General features: G+C 55.1%; 1 protein-coding gene across 2 annotated transcripts in view; it reads left to right on the forward strand.

The window, feature by feature from the left end:
- Positions 1–6,996, forward strand: part of RFX2 (regulatory factor X2) — a 45,676-nt gene extending 38,680 nt beyond the window's left edge. For both annotated transcript variants that reach the window (XM_065875533.1, XM_065875534.1), the window contains 4 exons: positions 67–275; positions 5,202–5,355; positions 6,354–6,396; positions 6,881–6,996. In XM_065875533.1, coding sequence (XP_065731605.1) covers positions 67–275; positions 5,202–5,355; positions 6,354–6,396; positions 6,881–6,996 — 522 coding nt within the window. The remainder of the gene's footprint in view (positions 1–66; positions 276–5,201; positions 5,356–6,353; positions 6,397–6,880) is intronic.
- The last annotated feature ends 12,119 nt before the right edge of the window (positions 6,997–19,115 follow it).

Here is a 19,115-nt window from a genome sequence, read left to right on the forward strand (position 1 = left end):
GCCGCGCCCGGGAGATGTCGCTGTCCCTCCGTCCTGACCCGGCCCTTGCCTGCCCGCGCCTTACAGGAGCAGGCCTCGTGGGTGTGCCAGTGCGAGGAGGGCGTGGTGCAGCGTCTGGAGCAGGACTTCAAGCTGACCCTGCAGCAGCAGAGCTCCCTGGACCAGTGGGCCAGCTGGCTGGACAACGTAGTCACCCAGGTCCTGAAGCAGCACGCGGGCAGCCCCAGCTTCCCAAAGGCTGCGCGGCAGTTCCTGCTGAAATGGTCCTTCTACAGGTAGGTGTGCCCTTGATCTCCCAGAGAGCTCCAGGCCTGGGAGGGAGGCCAAGGCCCAGAGACGCAGACCAGCCTGTGGGCCTCACTCCTGGGGGCTCCCGGGGCAGGCCCAGAGCCCCCTGGGGCCTAAAACTGGGTTACAAGGGCTTCTGCAGACAGAAACCATCATCTTGGGCCCGCCTGCTGGAGAGACACGGCAGCTCAAGCACGAGCCTTTGTTTCTGCCCCTAGAGCATCCCCACTGAGTGAGGTAAAGGAAGAATCTAGAGAAAACAGGAGCGCAGGTGGTGGCAGGTGGGAGATGAGAACCAGGTGGGGAATCGTGGTGCAGGGGGCCGGCTAGGACAGCAACAGGATGAAAACAGGATGTGACATGATCCTTTATCCCCTCACTGCCAAGTACAAGCAGGGGGCAGGGACGGGCGTCGGCTCCCCACAAGATGGTCCTGGGCGAGGGTTAGGTGGACATGTTTTAAAACGATGTATGTAACTGTATTATAGTGAATTAGGGGTGTGTGTGTGTGTGTGTGTGTGTGTGTGTGTGTGTGTGTGAGAATGTAAGGAGATTTATTTCAGGGAACGGGCAGGCGTGATCGCGGGGCCAGCACGTCCGAAGTCCGTAGCAGGGACTGACGGGCTGGACGCTCAAGTGGAGGGAGAAGATGCCGCCGTCCACAGGCGGGGACCCCTTCCTCCTCAGGGAAACCTCGGTTTTGCTCCCAAGGCCCCTCTGCTGACTAGGTGAGGCCCACCCCCAGTGTGGAGGCTGAGCTTCTCCACCTCAAGTCGAGGGATGGTGGACGGGAACCATGGCGATGCCTAGACTAACGTTTGACTGAATCACTGCCCATCACTGACACAGAAAACTAACCGTCACGGAAAGTAAACGTGAGAGAGAAAAACATATGGAGAAAGAAACGTGAGAAAGAGAACCCATGCAAGGAAACCAAGAGAGAAGGAAAAAGACATGAAAGGATCAATCCCGGCAGTTTACTAGCCAGCTGATAGGAATTTTTTTTTTTAAGAGAGAGAAAACGGAGGAAAAGAAAATAATAACTAAGGGCTCAAGTTTCCGAGAGCTGCCGGGTTCCCCGCCCAGTGGATGAGCTTCCCAGCCTCACTGTGACGTTCAGACACCTAGGATAAGAAAGGATCGTAAAGGTGTCCAGGGAGAAAACAGCGGGTCACACCGCAGGCCAGGAACCAGAGCAGCATCAGACTTGTGTGCGGCCACGCAGGGCCCAGGAGGCCGGGGAGCGGTGTAGTCAGGATGGCGCGGGAAAGCTGTTCCCACGCTGCCCCTCTCACCTGGGCGAACCCAGAACACCTGGGCTGCGCTCACCCAGAGAAGCCCTCCGGTGGAGTTCCAGTCCCACTCAGTGATAAACACGCGGAAATGGAGCGTTTCGTTCAACGGAGGCCATCAGCTGTTCTCTGCCTGCAGGCCGTGCAGGACGGCCCGCCAGCCAGCTGCGGCCCAGGGCTCAGGTTGCTGTCCACCTGGCTGTGCAGATAAATGCTATAGGCGCGAGGCCAGGCCCACTCGTTTACAGATCCTCAGCAGCGTCGAGCAGTGACGAGCAGAAGACTATTGACTGTCTGGCTCTTATCGGAGCGTTTCCCGACCCCTCGGCCGGCTGCCGGCCCGGTCACTCCCTGTTCCCATCGCCGTCCTCATGCTCCGCCCTGGCCTGCTGGCCTCGGGGCCTCTGCACCGCCCTCCCCTGCCTGGAGCATCGTTCCCCAGGGAGCCCTGTGGCCCGATCATCCTCAGAGAAGCCTGCAGACCTCCCGAGTGAAATAGCGTTCCCCTTGTCGCCCTCTGTCCCCTGCGCCTGGATTTTCTTCCATTGCCCGTCACCCCGTTCTCTGTTTGCTTGTCCGTTGCCTGTCTCCTCGACAATCACCCGTGTCTCCTCAAGAGCTGGGGCGTCGCCCTTGTTCACTGCTGCTTCTCAGCATCCGGATGTTGAGTGATGAATGAACAGGAAAGGGACTGTAAGCCTGACTGGCCACGTGGCTCAGCTGTGGACCGTAAGCCTGACCGGCCACGTGGCTCAGCTGTGGACCGTAAGCCTGACCGACCACGTGGCTCAGCTGTGGACCGTAAGCCTGACCGGCCACGTGGCTCAGCTGTGGACCGTAAGCCTGACCGGCCACGTGGCTCAGCTGTGGACCGTAAGCCTGACCGACCACGTGGCTCAGCTGTGGACCGTAAGCCTGACCGACCGCGTGGCTCAGCTGTGGACCGTAAGCCTGACCGGCCACGTGGCTCAGCTGTGGACCGTAAGCCTGACCGGCCACGTGGCTCAGCTGTGGACCGTAAGCCTGACTGGCCGCGTGGCTCAGCTGTGGACCGTAAGCCTGACCGACCGCGTGGCTCAGCTGTGGACCGTAAGCCTGACTGACCGCGTGGCTCAGCTGTGGACCGTAAGCCTGACCGACCGCGTGGCTCAGCTGTGGACCGTAAGCCTGACCGGCCGCGTGGCTCAGCTGTGGACCGTAAGCCTGACCGGCCGCGTGGCTCAGCTGTGGACCGTAAGCCTGACCGACCGCGTGGCTCAGCTGTGGACCGTAAGCCTGACCGACCGCGTGGCTCAGCTGTGGACCGTAAGCCTGACCGGCCACGTGGCTCAGCTGTGGACTTACACCCCATCGCCGCAGAGGGAACAGGATTTAGTCCGAAAGTGCGATAAAGCAACACTGGGGTGATGGGGGAGGAATGGAGTCAGAGTCGGTGGCTGCAGAGAAAGCCGGTGGGGACTCAGCCCCCCACCCCCGTGGCCGGAAGTCGTGACCTGAGGAATCAGGACTGGCAGGGTGACCCCGTGACTTACACCGCAGAGATGCGAACCCAGCTGAGGCTTGCAAGTGGCTGCGGCCTCCGTGAGAGGGGGCTGCTTTTCTCTGTAACGACGGAGACCGCACCTGACTCCAGCTTGTTGAGTTTAAGGGACTTTCCTCTGTAGCGTCCACCAGCAAATGGACAGCGGTGGGCAGGGGCTGGGTAAGCTGACGGCCACTGGTGTTCCCACCGCAGAAAGTTGCGAGCCCGTTTGGAAAACCCAAAACATACCAAGGTGACCATGGAGACGGTTCAGAAAAGCCTCTCGATCCAAAGCTTCAAACCAGACACTGAGGCTTGGGGGCTGCCGGGTACCAGCGCCCGACCCAGGGGGTCCTTCACGGAAGGGTGCCGGGTACCCCTCCGGGTGGGCAGAGTGGGAGGGTGACTCGAAGCATTTGGGCCTGGGGTCTCCCGTTAGAGCGGCAGCAGCACAGACCATATCTTAACACTTTGAAGTGCAAGCAGCTTTGTTCCAGGCCTGTGTTATCGGCGGCAGCATGAAAACCAAGCACCGCTTCCAGACATGGGGAAGGGAGGGTGGGAGGGGGTGAGGGGTGAGGGGGGCCCCTTCCCAGGGACCCGTGGTCTGTGTTCACTCGCTTACCTTTAGGGGGTCAGCCATACGGAGCCAAAGGAGCTTCTGAGCAGAAAACACATCCCGAACCCCGAGCCTGTTCCCTGTGCCCACCTGGGCGGCCTTCGTCTTCATTCTTTGTGAACGTTCTTCAGGTGACCTTTGCTTCCTAAAGTGCTCATCTGGACACAGGCAGGCACCACCCGGGTCCCCTCCTTGGTTGCCCTTCCAGGGCATCTCGAAGCCACAGTCGGCTGGAGCCAGCTCTCCTTTTCCACCGCTGAACCGAAGTGCCGTCAGAGCGTGTCTGCACACTGGCCCAGGGAAGATTCAAGAAGAATCAAGTAAACTGATGTGTTGTCGGCTGTCTTCGCTGACTTGCCCGCATGCCCCATTGCTACCACGCAAGCAGCAGCAGTTTCAACCTGTTAAAAGAGAAACTGAGGCTCGTTAAATTTTCAAAAGACTCTTTGAGGGACCTCCCTGGTGGCACAGCGGTTAAGAATCCACCTGCCAATGCAGGGGACACGGGTTCAAGCCCTGCTCCAGGAAGATCCCACGTGCCGCAGAGCAGCTAAGCCCGTGCGCCTAGAGCCCGTGCTCCACAGCAAGAGACGCCACCTCAGTGAGAAGCCTGCGCACCGACTGCAACGAAGACCCAACGCAGCCAAAAATAAGTAAATAAAAAGATTCTTTGAGCAAACATCGCTTTGAAAGCCAAAGTCGTTAACAGGCTCCCCGGACAGGAGCAGGGGGAGAGTTGTTTACACAGAAGGAAATGATTTGATGGCTGCAGCTTGGGTGCTCTGACAGATCTCGCCGGGTCCTGGATGCTTGGACTCCAGGGAGGCAGGGCCACCCCGGGGCGACGCCGCGTGGTTCCTCTCCTGTCTTGTCCCTTCCTGTTTCTTTTCTGGGTACCACAGCAATTAGACGTCACTGAGAGTAGGTGAGTTCTGAGCTGGAGTGTCCAGGTGTTTGGGGCCACGTGGCAGTGCACATATAGGCCAGGGTTTTTGGTCGGGGACCACGTTTAATAACTCCTTTAGGTCGGCGCTCGCTTTCTCTGGAAAGAATCAGATAGTAGATCTTTTTGAGGGATAAAGTTTTCCAGGCACACAGCACATCAACGACAGGCACAGCCAATAAAACTTTATTAATGGATGCTGCAGTGTGAATTTCAGGTACATTCCCTGTGTCGTAAAATACAATTCTTTTGACTTTTTTTGCCAACCATTCAAAACTGTAAAAACCATTCCTGGCTGGCAGGCTGGATCTGGTCTGGCTTGGGCCGCAGTCTGCCAACCCCTGCTTTGGATGAAAGAGGCAAAGGTGCCCTGAACTGGAATCTCGTTTTTAGGCGCCTAAAACTGCTGGCTAAGGATGGGAAGGATGGGAAAGGCTGCGGGGTGGTCTGGGAGGCTGGCAGGCCCCTCGCAGGCCAGCTCGGGGCTGGAGGGGAGCCTGGCGTCCCGGAGGTGCCAGCCCGTGTCTGCCGCCTCAGCTCCATGGTGATCCGCGACCTCACGCTGCGCAGCGCCGCCAGCTTCGGCTCCTTCCACCTCATCCGGCTGCTCTACGACGAGTACATGTTCTACCTGGTGGAGCACCGCGTCGCCGAGGCCACTGGGGAGACGCCCATTGCCGTGATGGGAGAGGTGAGCGCCCCCGGGATGAGAGGGCCGGCCTCGGGGCCCGAGAGAACACACTCGTGGGGGTGGGCGGCGGGTGGGAAAAAGCTCGCCTGCCCCAGCAGGACGGACCCTGGCTCCTCTGTCCCCTACTCGCGTGGCCCGGGCAGGATTTCCGCCTCATTGAGGTAAAATACACAGAAAGTAAAATTTACCTTTTTAACCATCTCAGAGGAAACAATTCAGTGGCATTTATTACAGTCACAGCGTTGTGAAACCACCATATCTTGTTCTAGAACATTCCATCACCCCAAAAGAAAACCCCACCCCCTTGGCAGTAAACCCCCCCAGCCCCTGGCAACCGTGAATCCACTCTCTGTCTCTGTGGATCGGCCTGTTCTGGACGTTTCCCATCAATGGAATCACACCCTGTGTGTCCTTCTGTGTCTGGCTTCTCTCACTGAACATCGTGTTCTCGAGGTCCGTCCACGTGGTAGCGAGCATCGGTGCTTCTGTCCTTCTTCTGGCCAAATACTGTTTGATTGCACGGATGTGCACCATCTTGCTGATCCATCATTTGTTGATAGATGGGCTGTTTCCACCTTTTGGCTGGTGTGAATCGTGCTGCTGTGGGCATTCATGTACACATTTTGTTTGAACACCTGTTTCCATTCTTTGGGGTATAGACCGAGGAGCAGAATTGCTGGGTCATGACAGGGTTGTTTCAAGGAAGAAATGAGGCGACACTTGTAGAGCTTTTAGTATGTGATAAGCCCGTGATAAACAGCAGCTTTTCCTTCACTGACCACTCAGAGGCCACAGCCCTCCAGCGGCTCCCAGGCAGGGCCCTGGAAAGTGTTAGAGGGGCCACATCCAGACACCCAACAGCCTCAGGGCCACTTCTCACGGCAGAAGCCCTCTCACTTACAAAGCGAAAGCCCGATTCCTCTGTGGACGAGGACATTGCTAGCCTTCCCCGGCACCTGCTCTGCAGAGGGCCCTCACTCCGGGCTTCTCTCTTTCAGTTCAACGATCTTGCCTCCCTGTCGCTGACACTGCTCGACAAAGGTGGGTGTGTCTGGGCTTTCCCTCCTGTCCTGGGCCTGGTGGCGATCAGGGCGGCCCCTGGGGCGGGGACACTGGGGACTCAGAGCAGAGGCCCTGCCCCTCCTACTGGATTACGCTTACTCCTCTCCCTGGTTCCCTGCACACCAGGCCCCTCAGCGCAGGGCCACGGACAGGACTGGTGCCGGAGCTGGGGCTGGGGCTGGCGGGGTGAGGGCCTCCTGCGGCCACGTCCAGAGGGGGAGCAGGGCAGGCGGGCCAGAGAGCACCCTCCCCGGGGGCCCATCCCCTGCCCCGTGGAGGTGGGGGGGCCCAACCGTCAAGGGCGACGCTGCCGGGAGCACAGCCCAGGCACGTGGGCATTGGTCGTGGGGAGGAAGGCCTCCAGGTTGACTGGGTCAACCCAGGCCCAGGCTAAGGCAGTGCCCTGCCCTGGCCCCTCCGCGCCCCCTGAAGATGTGCCCCGCGCCCCACCCCGCCTCCACAGATGACATCAGCGAGGACCGTGGAGGCAGCGAGGCCCGCTCGGAGGCCCGAGGCCGGGGCGAGCCCCTGGTGAAGCGGGAGCGCAGCGACCCCAACCACCCACTGCAGGGCGTCTAGCTGGGCCGCGCTGCCCCGGCTCCAGGTCCCAGAGCTCCGCCGCGGTAGTGCCTCCTGGATGAAGTGACCTTTACTCTGAGTGCCGGGGCCCCCAGGCCAGAGCGCCCTTAAAGGACGCGCTCTCCGTCAAGAGGAAAACCGTTGCGACCGCGACCGAAGCCCAGATGGGGCGCCCAGACCCCGTTTCCTTCTTCTGAATGTTCCTTCCCCCACTGCAAACATCCGCCTCCAGAGCTGGAAGGGGCCGTGCTGAGCGAGTCGCTACCTCCACTTTGGGCATCTCCCCCTGCCAGCTCGTTCAGATTTTCACCCTGATTTGAAAAAACTCCAGCAGGTCCCGGGGAGGAAGGGATGTCCCGCAGCCGTCGGGCAGCGCCAAGCTGGCCAGGTCCCCGCAGCCCCCCTCAGGCCCTGCGGTGGGGAGAGGCCATCTCGGTCCTCGCCCCGTGGCCTCCTGCCCTGCCGGCCGCCAGGCACCCCGTCTCTAGACCCCGGAGGGATCAGAAGCAGCCGCCAATGGCGTCCCCGGACGGCGCGCATCCCACGGCCCCACGTGGCTCAAAGAACACGCCACGGAAGCAGGCCCGCTCGTGGTGGGGGCGGGGCCTTTCAAAATCAAAGCCAGGAGCTTGATGAGCAACCAGAAGGACTGTGAATCTGTCCAGGTTCACAGCCAACGTCAAGTTAAACTGTGAGGTCTGGAATGAGTTTGTTCCAAGGGGGCCGGGAGGTCAGGGTCTCCGCCGCGCCTTCAGAGGGCAGCCATCCTGCCAAGTCTGTGCACGAGCAGCCGTGCCTGAGCCCCGCTCCACAGAACCTTCCAGAACGTCTGCCTTTGAAGTAGCAATCCCAGAGCACTGTGAACCCGGCAGGTCCCATCTGGAACTGCTCTGGGTCCAAACTCTTCTCTGGGGACAAACAAATCCCAAGGGCTGTCCCACCCCTGACCTTGAAACTCTCCAGATCTGTGTCCCTCGTAACGTGTTGCACCAGTAAGCCCTGTGCCAGAGTTCCGCTCCCGAAGCAGCTGCAAAGAAGAAAGACAAACCTCTGGTCTAAGAAGCATCGGCTTCTCAAATGCAATAATTTCTCCTTTTGGAAATATGTTCATACGAATAGTTTTGTGCTCTAATTGTTAATAGAACATTCCTTATGAATGTGTATATCGCAGTATATTCAGTCCCCCATGTTGTTTTCTCATTCATGCAGAGGGTACTAATGTAAACTCACGAGGCCTTTAAAAACCCTACTTCTCGACAAGCAGGAGCGCTGTGCATCCCTGGCGCCCGCAGGTGCCCAGGGAGAGCAGCAGGGAAGGACGAGAAATCTCATTTTAAGATACCAAAAGCCCGTCATGATCACAATGTGCGTGTGGTCTTAAAGTTGCAGACTCAGATGAACTCAGACAGAAGGAATGTCTTTAAAGCTGCATCTCCTTTCCTGGGAGACGTTCAAGCTCACGGCTCCCGGATTGTGACGGCTGCCTTTTCTTCCACGTTTCTGCCTTACGCTCTGTCTAGTCCTTTGCCGGATTCCGCGAGGAGGAATATAAATGACGGTAAAGACACCAGCCTTCCGAGCCCGTTCTCGTTTCCCGTTGCAATAAACACACTGAACGTGCCCGTTGTGGGTCGCAATCCACGCTCCAGCCTTTGCCCCGCCGCCCACTCCAGTGGCCTTGGAGGACGAAGCCCTCCCTCCCACACTCCCCTGGCCCTGGCACAGCCAGCCTGGCCAGACCTGGGCCACACGAGCCCAGGAAGGGAGGGCAGCAGTGCTTTCCTCCGGCTCTCTGGGGAATGTTCCAGAAGGAGCATTTAGCAAGGCCAGAGAGGGCAAGAAAACAACTCTCAGCCCAGGATGGGCGAGACTGTAAACAGACTAAACTGGTTCAGAGACGCAGAATAAATCCACGCTCCGGCCGCTGACACAGCCCACTGGTTGTTTACGGGGTTTATCTGGTAAAGCGGTGGGGCCCGAACTTCAGAACCCCCTAAGAATCAGGGCGTGAACTTCTTCCGAAATCGTCAGTTCCTGGGCCCCATCCCCAGAGAGCCTGGCTCGTGGGCTTAAGGTGCAGGCGGAGCATCCGTACTGTTGTGACCACCCACTCTGGGGGACCGTGACACAGGGCATTATAGGACTTTGAAGAAACCCTGCAGAGGAGAGCGATGCGCTCAGGAAGGGCCCACAGGGGGGAGGATGTTCCAGAAACGTGGACGCAGTTCCCCGTTAGTCGCCCATAAAAGCTGCTTCTCAGGGGCCAGGCTGGTGCCCTGTGTGCCGCCGGAGATGCTCAGCCTTGGCCCCAGCCCGGGCCTCTCTGTCCCGGGTGGAGGCCCTGGGGACCCCAGGTGACGCTAAAATCATCCATCGCTATCCCAGGCTGGGAACTCCAGGGCCTGCGCTTGGCTTAAGGCTCTGCTGCCACCATCTTGAAATTCTTAAGAGTTTTCCACCAAAGGGCCCCTGCTTTAATTTTGTACTGGGCCCCACAAATACTGTGGCCAATCCTGGGGAGGAGCTCTCAGGACCCAAGCACGCAGCCTCCCCTCAGCCGGGTGGCCAGGCCCTGACTCCAGGCCGACTCCTCTGCCAGGCTCTCAGAACCCAGCGGAACCCAGACTCGTCCCTACCCTCCCGTGGTTCACGATTTCAGCCCGAGGCCCCCTGAGCAGCACCAGCTCTTGCGGGGAGCAGGAGCCGCCCCCGAATCTTCCCCCGTGGAGATCCCGGCCCGGGGCCAGGCAGCAGGGTCCCTGGGAGGGGAGAGCACCTTAGGGCCTGGGTGGCTGGTGAGGCTCTTGAGCACAGGAGATGCCCACGTGATTCCTGCCCCAGGAAGCTGGAGAGGAGACGAGGAGGGGAGGCTGCCGAAGGCCCGTGGGTCCCTAGCCCATTGGGTAGGGCTCCGGGGCACAGGCACAGCGAAAGGGGGACCCAGTCCTACCAAGAGCCTCCAGGAGGTCCTGACCAATCACAGTGGCTTCTCGCCATTGTGGTCCATTCTTCTCTTCTTTTTGACAGTCTTCCAAGGTAGGTGTTAACCCCGCCCACCATTGTGCACATGGGGAAAATGAGGCTGCTGGCTGGAATGCAAGCAGGATGGCTGGAGCCCCGGCAGCCATCTTGGACCTCAAGGTGGACATCATAAGGATGGCAAAGCAATGAAACAGAAGGTACCTGGGTTCCTGGTGATCATTTTAACCCTAATGGCCCTGAGTCAGAGTTCAATAAGCCACAGTTTGGGAGGGTTGCAGGGGGACCCATAGGCGTTCTAGCCTCCAAGAACTCTCTGGTAGCAAGAACTCTGAAGTGAGATGCGAGGCGTGCATGCGTGCGCGACACGCACATATACATCAGCTGCAGGAATGCTAAGTAAGAAGGGAGAGATTCTCCCTGGCTGGGAGTGTCACCCCCACCCCAGTTTTCCTCCCACTTCTCTGGCTGCCCCCCACCACCCTCTGCACCTGGGTCCTGCTCTTTCCACACCTCCATGACCTCGTCCACGTGCTGCTGACTTGCTCCACAGCTGCCCGCCCACCGTGGCTCAGAGGTTCGTGGGTGCCTCGCCCTCCCTCCAAAGGGCAAGGCAGGAGCTCAGCATCTGACGATCCAGACCTCCTGCCTGTATCCCCATCGCACTGCCCGAGCCAGAAACCCAGGGCCACCTTCATGCCCTCCGTCCCTCCTACCTCCTCCAGACTGCCCCTAACATGGCCACTGGTTCCTTCCTCCTGGCCACTCCCTGAGACCTCCCCGCCTGGAGATGCAGCAGGGCAGCCGGGCTTGGACAATAGCTGTGCCCTCAGGTAAATTACTTAGATCAGTTTCCCCATCTGGGATAAAAGGGTAATAAAAACACCTACCTCACAGTGTTGTTGTAAGATTTAAATAAGTTGATTTATAGAAAGTACTGGAGTAAGCATTCAACAATTGTTTCTCAACCTTGGCACCTTTGGCATTTGGGGTTGGCTAAGTCTCTGGGTTAAAGGAGGGGCCGTTCTGGACACTAGGGGGGCGTTGAGCAGCACCCCTGGCCCACTAGCACCCCACCCCCAGTGGCGAAGACCATAAATATCTCCAGATACTGATTGCCAAGTGTCCCCTGCCCCCAGGTGAGAACCACCGGGTAATAGCATTCTCATTATTATCAGTTCTCTGCATCTTTCACACCTTGGCAACCATGTCACTTGTCACTTGTCACTTGTCTTTTCCTCCCGCGACCCACTTGCTGCTCTGATTTTTTTTTTTTTAAGATAGCATGATCCTTTTTTTTTTTTTTTTTTTTTTTGCGGTACACGGGCCTCTCACTGTTGTGGCCTCTCCCGTTGCGGAGCACAGGCTCCGGACGCGCAGGCTCAGCGGCCACGGCTCACGGGCCCAGCCGCTCCGCAGCATGTGGGATCTTCCTTGGACCGAGGCACGAACCCGTGTCTGCTGCATCGGCAGGCAGACTCTCAACCACTGCGCCACCAGGGAAGCCCAGCATGATCCTTTTTTAAAAATATTTCTTTATTTGGCTGCACCAGGTCTCAGTTACGGCATGCGGGATCTTTAGTTGCAGTGTGCGGGACCGAACCCAGGTCCCCTGCATTGAGAGTGTGGAGTCTTAACCACTGGACCACCAGGGAAGTCCCTGCTCTGACTTTTTGCTCCTGGAACTCACCCCAGTGTCTCATTTCAGGCTCTTTCACCTTCATTGCTCTTCCCACCTAAACTCCACACACACACCCCTTCCTCTTTAGCATTCATCTTAACTGACACCTCCTCCAGGAAGCCTTCCTGGAAGATCCCCAGCTAGATTAGGATGGATCCCTCTACCCCGTATTTCCTGCACTACTTTATTATGATTGTTGGCAAATCTCTTTCCCATGAGCTCTGAGGATGAGTAGCTCTGATCTGGCTTGCTCAATACTGTATTTCCCACATCTTGCACAGATAAAATCAAATTCATTCAGGAGGCCACCACCACCATTTTTTGATATAATCGAAGCTGGGCTTTAGAAAGACTTATTCTGGTGCGTGGATCACACACGAAGAAAATGGAAGCAAGGGGGTCCCTAGGTACTTGTGAAGATGGTACAGGCCGGGTGGGGGGTCAGAGTGTCGCAGTGCAGATGAAGGCGGGGGAGCAGAGGCAAGAGGGCTGCTAGAGCAGCAGGCCAAGCGGCTGTGAAATCAGGTTGGTGGATTTGACCCGTTTTTCTTTGTAACGGACCAGGAGAGAAATAGAAAAGATCAGGAGTGTCAGTGTAATTAGCAAAGCTAACTATGGCTTTGTAACCTCTCAGTGTATGTGATACGATGTGTGTGGACATACACATACGGGATTGGGCTGCACGTAAAGTGTACTGAACACACATACATATTGAAAGCCACAGTCCTAGAGACTAGTTCTCACCTATGCTGAGGTCATGGATCCCTTTGAGGATCCTCTGTGATGGACGCCTGTGGGGTTTTGCTACCGAGCATCTACCTGTTCTACCTTCTTTGGACGTAACACTCCGATTCCTTCTGGGCAGTGACTCTTCTTCCCACCGTTTGAAACACCATGTGTAAGTGGGTGCTTGCACACACTGAAGGAGGCTGCTCCTGGCCAAGGGGACGGAGGGGACGGGCTTGACATGTGAGGTGGCCCGGGGTGAGCTGGGAGGGAGACAGGGAGGGCTTCCTAGATCTTGGCGAGGCCTGGGGGTTGCATCCCGGGAGTGATGGCCCATGACCTCAAAATGGACGTCAAACTCCCCTCTGTCAACCCTCTTCTGTACAACTGTCCACTGGACCCCTCCACCTAAAGGCTCCCGCTCAATGAGTAACTGACCAGAGCATAAAGTGGATAGAGTCGGGGAAAGCAGGAGGGGGCAGGGATTAATAACGTGCCCTGCCATGCTGGACGCATCTGACCCCTCCTCCTCAGAATCTGAATTGTGAGCTGAATATAAGACAGAAAGCAGTTGAAGTTTGAGCATTCTCGGGAGGTGACCCACCGGTTCCCAAGACCCACTGGAGCTGCCCAGTTTCTTCTCTTCTCTCTCTGATCCTAGGAACATGCTCATCGCTTTCCAGCAAACTTTCCACTTGCTTACATTTGACAGAGGTGTCTTGGGGGGTTTGCAAGCAGTCTCCAAACCGATACATCCTCGGTACCCATGAGTCTTGCAGGCAGTTTCAGAAGGGATTCTCAGGCACCCCCCCCCCACCCCGAAGCCCGCCCAGGATAAAGAGCCCCTGTTTTAGACGTGGTGCATGCCTAGTGCTGGGAGTGTAATCAGAGCAGCCAGCAACTACCTGACCTGTTTCCCAGAAGATGACAGGCCTCAGCTGGGGCAGAGCCTTTGAGCTTCTGCAAGTTTATTTACTTAGAAGGAACTAAACTGCTTTTCATCCTAGAGCCCAGTTTTCATTTCATTTCCAATCCTCTGCTGCCCCCCTGTGGTCACTGTGTGACACAGCCTCTTCCTTTTCACCCCGGGGAAACCAGCCAGCTCGGGATTTGGCCTAGAATGGGAGGCTGTTTTGTTTACTAAAATTGCAATCATGCATGGAAAGACCACAAGCAATGGAGTGCAAGAGCTAGCTGCCTCTTCTCTCCATCTGCCTCTCCTCCTCTTCCTCAACTATTCCCTATTTATCTCCCCACAAAATAGTCAATAACTACAAAGGGAAAAGTATCAGTGGTAAACTGGCCTACACCGGTGATCTGAGTTGTAAATGGTACAAATTGACATCAGGTGCCTCCTGATAGGTTCGTCCATGTTACTTACACCAAAAATTCAACACCTGAATTTAATCAGGAGGAAACAGTCAACAGACCCAAAATGAAAGGGTGTTCTGCAAAATAGCTGGGCAGCACACCTCACCAGTGTCATGGGGAAGGAAAAATAAGACAGAGAAATTAATCCAGACTAAAGGAAACTGAGGAGTAATGACATCTAAATGCAACAAGAAATCCTGGACTGGATCCTGGAACAGGAACAAAACACTGGCAGTCAGCAGGTGGGACCTGAATAGGTTTTTACGCTAGTGAATCGTACTGCGTCAGTGTGAATTTCCTGGTTTTGACCATCCTGCTGTTTACGTAAGATGTTAACATTTGGAGAAGCTGGGTGAAGGCTGTATGGAATTTCTTGGTACTATTTTTGCAACTTCTTTGTAAATTTGAATTTTTTTCTTTTTTTTTTTTTAGGGTTAGGGTAAGTCTGAATTTATTTTAAATTGAAGGTTAAATCTTTTTAATTACAAATAAAATAGAGTACGATCAGCATTTCCTCCTAGCTCCATACCACATTTAGCTGCCGCAGAGTGAGAGAAGCTAGTGCACCCAGCTCAAGTCAAGGGTCCTCCTCTTGGCCTCAGCGTCAGCTGCAATGGACACCTTGCTGTCAAGAACTTGACCCTGTGGACTGCGGGGCGGGGTGGGCGGGGGGCGCGGAGGTGGTGTGGGGGGGCGCTGCTGAGCAGAGGAGGCCAGGAACTGTAGCTGATTAATATCTGGGTGCTCACCCTCTGCGTGGGGCTGGGCACGGAGCAGATACTTCACGGGGCCAGCTCCCTGCCCACGATGGGAAGATGAGAACAGAATTACAGCTGTGAAAGCCCTTTTTCCTGGGCTTGGCTGTAGAGAAGGAAGTTCCCAGTTCTCAGAGCTCAGCGCGGGCTCGGTGGGTTGGGGGTTCCTCAGACTTCTCTCCTGATGAGCCGAGGAGGAAGCAGGCAGCAGAGAGGTCAGATGGTCAAGGGAAACCATCTGGATCCCTCCACTTCCCACTTCCGACCCTTGTCTTGGGAAAAACCTCAAACTCCTCCGAGAACTCTATGGCCTACAAGGCCCTGCATGGCCCCTCGCTCACTCTGCCCTGGCCACACTGAGCTCCTCGCTGTTCTCCAGCTCAGCGAGCTGGTTCCCGCCTCAGGACCTTTGCACTCACTGTTCTGTCTAGAGTGCTTCTCCTGCGGGTCTTCTACTAGAACGTCATGTAGGACAGTGTGTCAGGCACAGTAGGTGTGGTGGATATATACTGCTGTGTAACAAATATTCCTAAACTTAGTGGCTTGGCTCATAACAGCAACTATCATTTATCTTTCATGGGGGGTGAGAAACAGGAAGGGCCAGGCTGGGCAGGTCTCTCTCAGGGCTTTGCCTTTCAGTGTCTGTTTCAGCTTCCTTATAGAATGGCAGCCTCAGGGCGGGTGGACAGCTTCCATGACGGCTGAAGGCTTTTAGGGCAACTGTTCCAGCAAAGCAGGCAGAAGTTGCATCCTCTGTCCCTGTCATGACCCAGCCTCGTAAGTCACATGCTATCATTTCCACGGACTCTACTGATGGACCAGTAACCAGCCACTCCCATTCAAGGGAAACAGAGCCCTCACCTTTTTTTTTTAATTGAAGTTTAGTTGATAAACAATGTTGTTAATTTCTACTGTACAGCAAAGTGATTCAGTTATATACATATATATATATATATTCATTTTCATATTCTTTTCCATTGCGGTTTATCACAGGATACTAAATATAGTTCCCAGTAGGACCTTGTTGTTCATCCATCCTATACTTAATAGTTTGCATCTGCTAATCCCAAACTCCCAGTCCATCCCTCCCCCGCCTCCCTTCCCCTTTGGCAACCAGAAGTCTGTTCTCTTATGCCTGTGAGTCTGTTTCTGCTTCGTAGATAAGTTCATTTGTGTCGTGTTTTAGATTCCACATATAAGTGATATCAGGTGGCATTTGAGACCTCACCTCTTGATGGGAAGAGGGTCAAAGAATTTGGGGCCGTTTTAAAACCACCACAGTAGGTAATCAAATATTTGTTTAATAAGTAAATGTTGAGGACTTCCCTGGTGGCACAGTGGTCAAGAATCCGCCTGCCAATGCGGGGGACACGGGTTCAATCCCTGGTCTGGGAAGATTCCACTAAGCCTGCACACCGCAACTACTGAAGCCCGCGCACTCTAGGGCCCGCGTGCCGCAACTACTGAGCCCATGCGCTGCAACAAGAGAAGCCACCATGATGAGAAGCCCACACACAGCAACGAAGACCCAGCGCAGCTAAACAAAAACAAAAACGTTGACTAAATTAATGTGTTAGAGGAGACCAGATATAGAAAACAAAGGAACAACTAACGGGCATGATGTTGGCAGCCTCGGCACTGGGATAAGAATTGTGAAACCAAGGGAAATCGAGTCGCCTTGTCAGGCTGATGGGTTTAGCATCTCTCCACGTCCCTTAAAAAACCACAACTGGATTATATTTATCAAGCGGTGACATGTTGCTGGGAGTTTCCCAAAGTGTGGGATGGATGTGGTATATGAAATGACTTTTGGAGACATGCAGACAGGGCATTACATGACAAGGAATCTCGTGGATTAGAGTTACCCCATTTTCAATTCTCTTACTCCTCATCGCGTTTTCAGTTGAGTGATAATGTGCCTTTAATATGCCTCCAATACTTTGCTAATCTCTCTTTACATTAAAAAAAAAAAAAAAAGCAGGCTTGGGGCACAGGACCTTGGCAGGCAATAGTATCTACCCAGAATGTAAAAACATTGTTTTGTTTTCATGTTTATCTCCTATTCGTGATAAACAGTTATCTCCTATTCGTGGCTTAGTGGTTTTATACTTGAAATGGTGATATACAGTACCTATTTAATGTAAACTTAAACTAATAACTTACTCAAGAGAAGTTACAGATAACGAAATGTACTGAATAGTGATTCCAATAAGCTAGAAATGAGCAAACCTAAGTCTACGCGCTGCAGGTGACCAACAGTGACATTCTAGCTATTCCTTAAGAATTTCTAGGACTTCCCTGGTGGCGCAGTGGTTGGGAATCCCCCTGACAATGCAGGGGACACGGCTTCAAGCCCTGGTTGGGGAAGATCCCACATGCCACACAGCGACTAAGCCCGTGCGTCACAACTACTGAGCCTGTGCTCTAGAGCCCGCGAGCCACAAGTTTAAAAAAAAAAGAGAATTTCTAAACCAAGCTCTGTGGCCTGTGCCTTCAGCCCGGAAGCAGAATCCAGGTCTGGGTTGGGGCCTGGGAGTCTGTATTTTCAACAGATTTCCCAGGTGATGCTGATGCTGTTTTGGGGGCTGCAGCAAGAAAGCAGCAGGCTCTAGAAGAAGAAAAAAAAAATCCAGTGTGCTACAGCACACCTCAGCTCAACTCTGGTTAGTGACATTCCCATTGGTAGCTTGAAATCAGCCACAGCTGAAGTACACTTATACCAAGAAAACCAGCACTACGAGCCAGGGTCCAATTTATTGTTTTATTGTCTTCAAGACTTAAAGTGATGGGAAAATAGTAAAATTCACAATAAACTATACACACACAGGCACACATATAAACACAGAAACACACGTTCTCCCCCCCAGAGAAGCAGCTGTTGTTAAACATTCACCACACCCCACTGGTTGTACAGAAATGTATAGGACAACCATGTAAATACACGTGTCCTAGATTAGAGGTTGGCAAACTTCTATAAAGCCGCAAAGAGTAAATATTTTAAGTTTGTTGGCCCGACAGTCCGTTAAAAGGGCTCAGCTCTGCTTCTGCAGCTCCAAAGCAGCCATAGACATTATGTCAATGACTAAGTATGGCTGTTTTCAAATAAATCTACATTTATGGACACTGAAATTTAAATTCCATACAATTTCCACATGTCATGAGCAATTCTTCTTTTGGTTTTCTCCCAATAATTAAAAATGTGGCCCACAGGCTATAGGACCTCCTCCTCCAGATCATACTGGAGCAGGAGTGAAGCTGGGACTCAAACAGGAAAAAAAGGGATACAAAGTCCCAAGCAGAGGGATCAGCCAGTGCAAAGATCCTGAGGCTGGAAGGGGTTTGGTGAGCTCCAAGGACACAGAAAGACCCATATGGCTGAACTGCAACGAGCAAGGGGAAGCATGGCAGCAAAAAACGGGGGGGCTTTGTAAGCCTGAAGAAGAAGTTTCGAATTTATTCCAAGTTCAGTAGAAAGCCCTTTGGAAGCACTGAGAAAAGATGTGCCCTTGATCTAACTCACATTTTTGAAAGATTCCTCTGTGTGATGCTTATTTCATAAAAATGAAAGGAAAGAAAGCAGAGAGAGAAAGATGCTATCGGGTTTTCCAGGAGAGAGATGAGAATGGTCTGGCCTGGAGTAGGGAGAGAGAGCCCTGCTGGGGAGAACGGGCGGATCTGGGCTCTATTTAGGAGATGAGGCAGAGCCCGCGGGATGTTGCGTAGCAGGTGAGTCGCGAATGAGCCCAGGGCGTCCAATATTCTCCCCTCAGTCCTGGGGGGTGGGGGGAGGGAGCGGTCATCAGCCCACGTGATCGGTGAAGACACTCGGTGAGGCTCGGTGCCAGGCGCTGTTCAGTACGGGGCCTCAGGGGCCAGTCGTCCTGGAGCTCCCATTCTGATGGCTCTGTGAGGTCAAGTCCCGGATCAACACCTGTGCCCCGCCCCGCCATGAACCTTCCCTTTGGCCAGTGATCCTCAACCTCTGACCTCTACTCCCCCCAACCATCCCCCACCTCTCCACGTGGCCTCAGAAAGTTTGCCTAAAGTACTGGTCCCTTAGAAGGGGAAACTGAGGCCTGGGGTGACACAAGGCGCCCCACGACCCCTTACAGGCCTCCCTCCGGGCCTCGGAACTGCGCACGTGGAAAGCCCCGCCCCCCGCCCCGACCCAGGGATCTACCTAGGAGAAGGCGTGGGTCGCGGCGCCCTCCACGGTTCAAGCTCCCACCGAGGGTGCGAGGCCGAAAAACAAGCGGAAAGCAGCAGCATGAAGACCCACTCCGGGCGCGCAGCCGCAGGGAACGCAGATTCCCACATTGCTCGTGGCGCGCGCGAGGCCCACTACGCGTGCGCCCTGCCCTGCCCACGCCCCCTCGGTCGGCGGGAAAAGGAGGCGGGGGTGGTTAATGCGCAGGCGCGTGCTCCGAGCTTGGCCCGGCTCGGACCCGGATCCCGAGAGCTTCACCGCGCTGGGCTCCGCGCGCAGCCGCTAACTGCCCGCTTTGCTCGGAGTCGACTTGGCAAGTGCGCACGCGCGGGAGTTTCTGGCAGAAGGCAGACGAGCCCGGGCCGGCGCGGGGCCTTGTGGGAGGGCTTAAGGAAGTAAA

This window comes from Phocoena phocoena, chromosome 3 (genome assembly GCF_963924675.1).
Source record: "Phocoena phocoena chromosome 3, mPhoPho1.1, whole genome shotgun sequence".
NCBI lineage: Eukaryota > Metazoa > Chordata > Mammalia > Artiodactyla > Phocoenidae > Phocoena > Phocoena phocoena.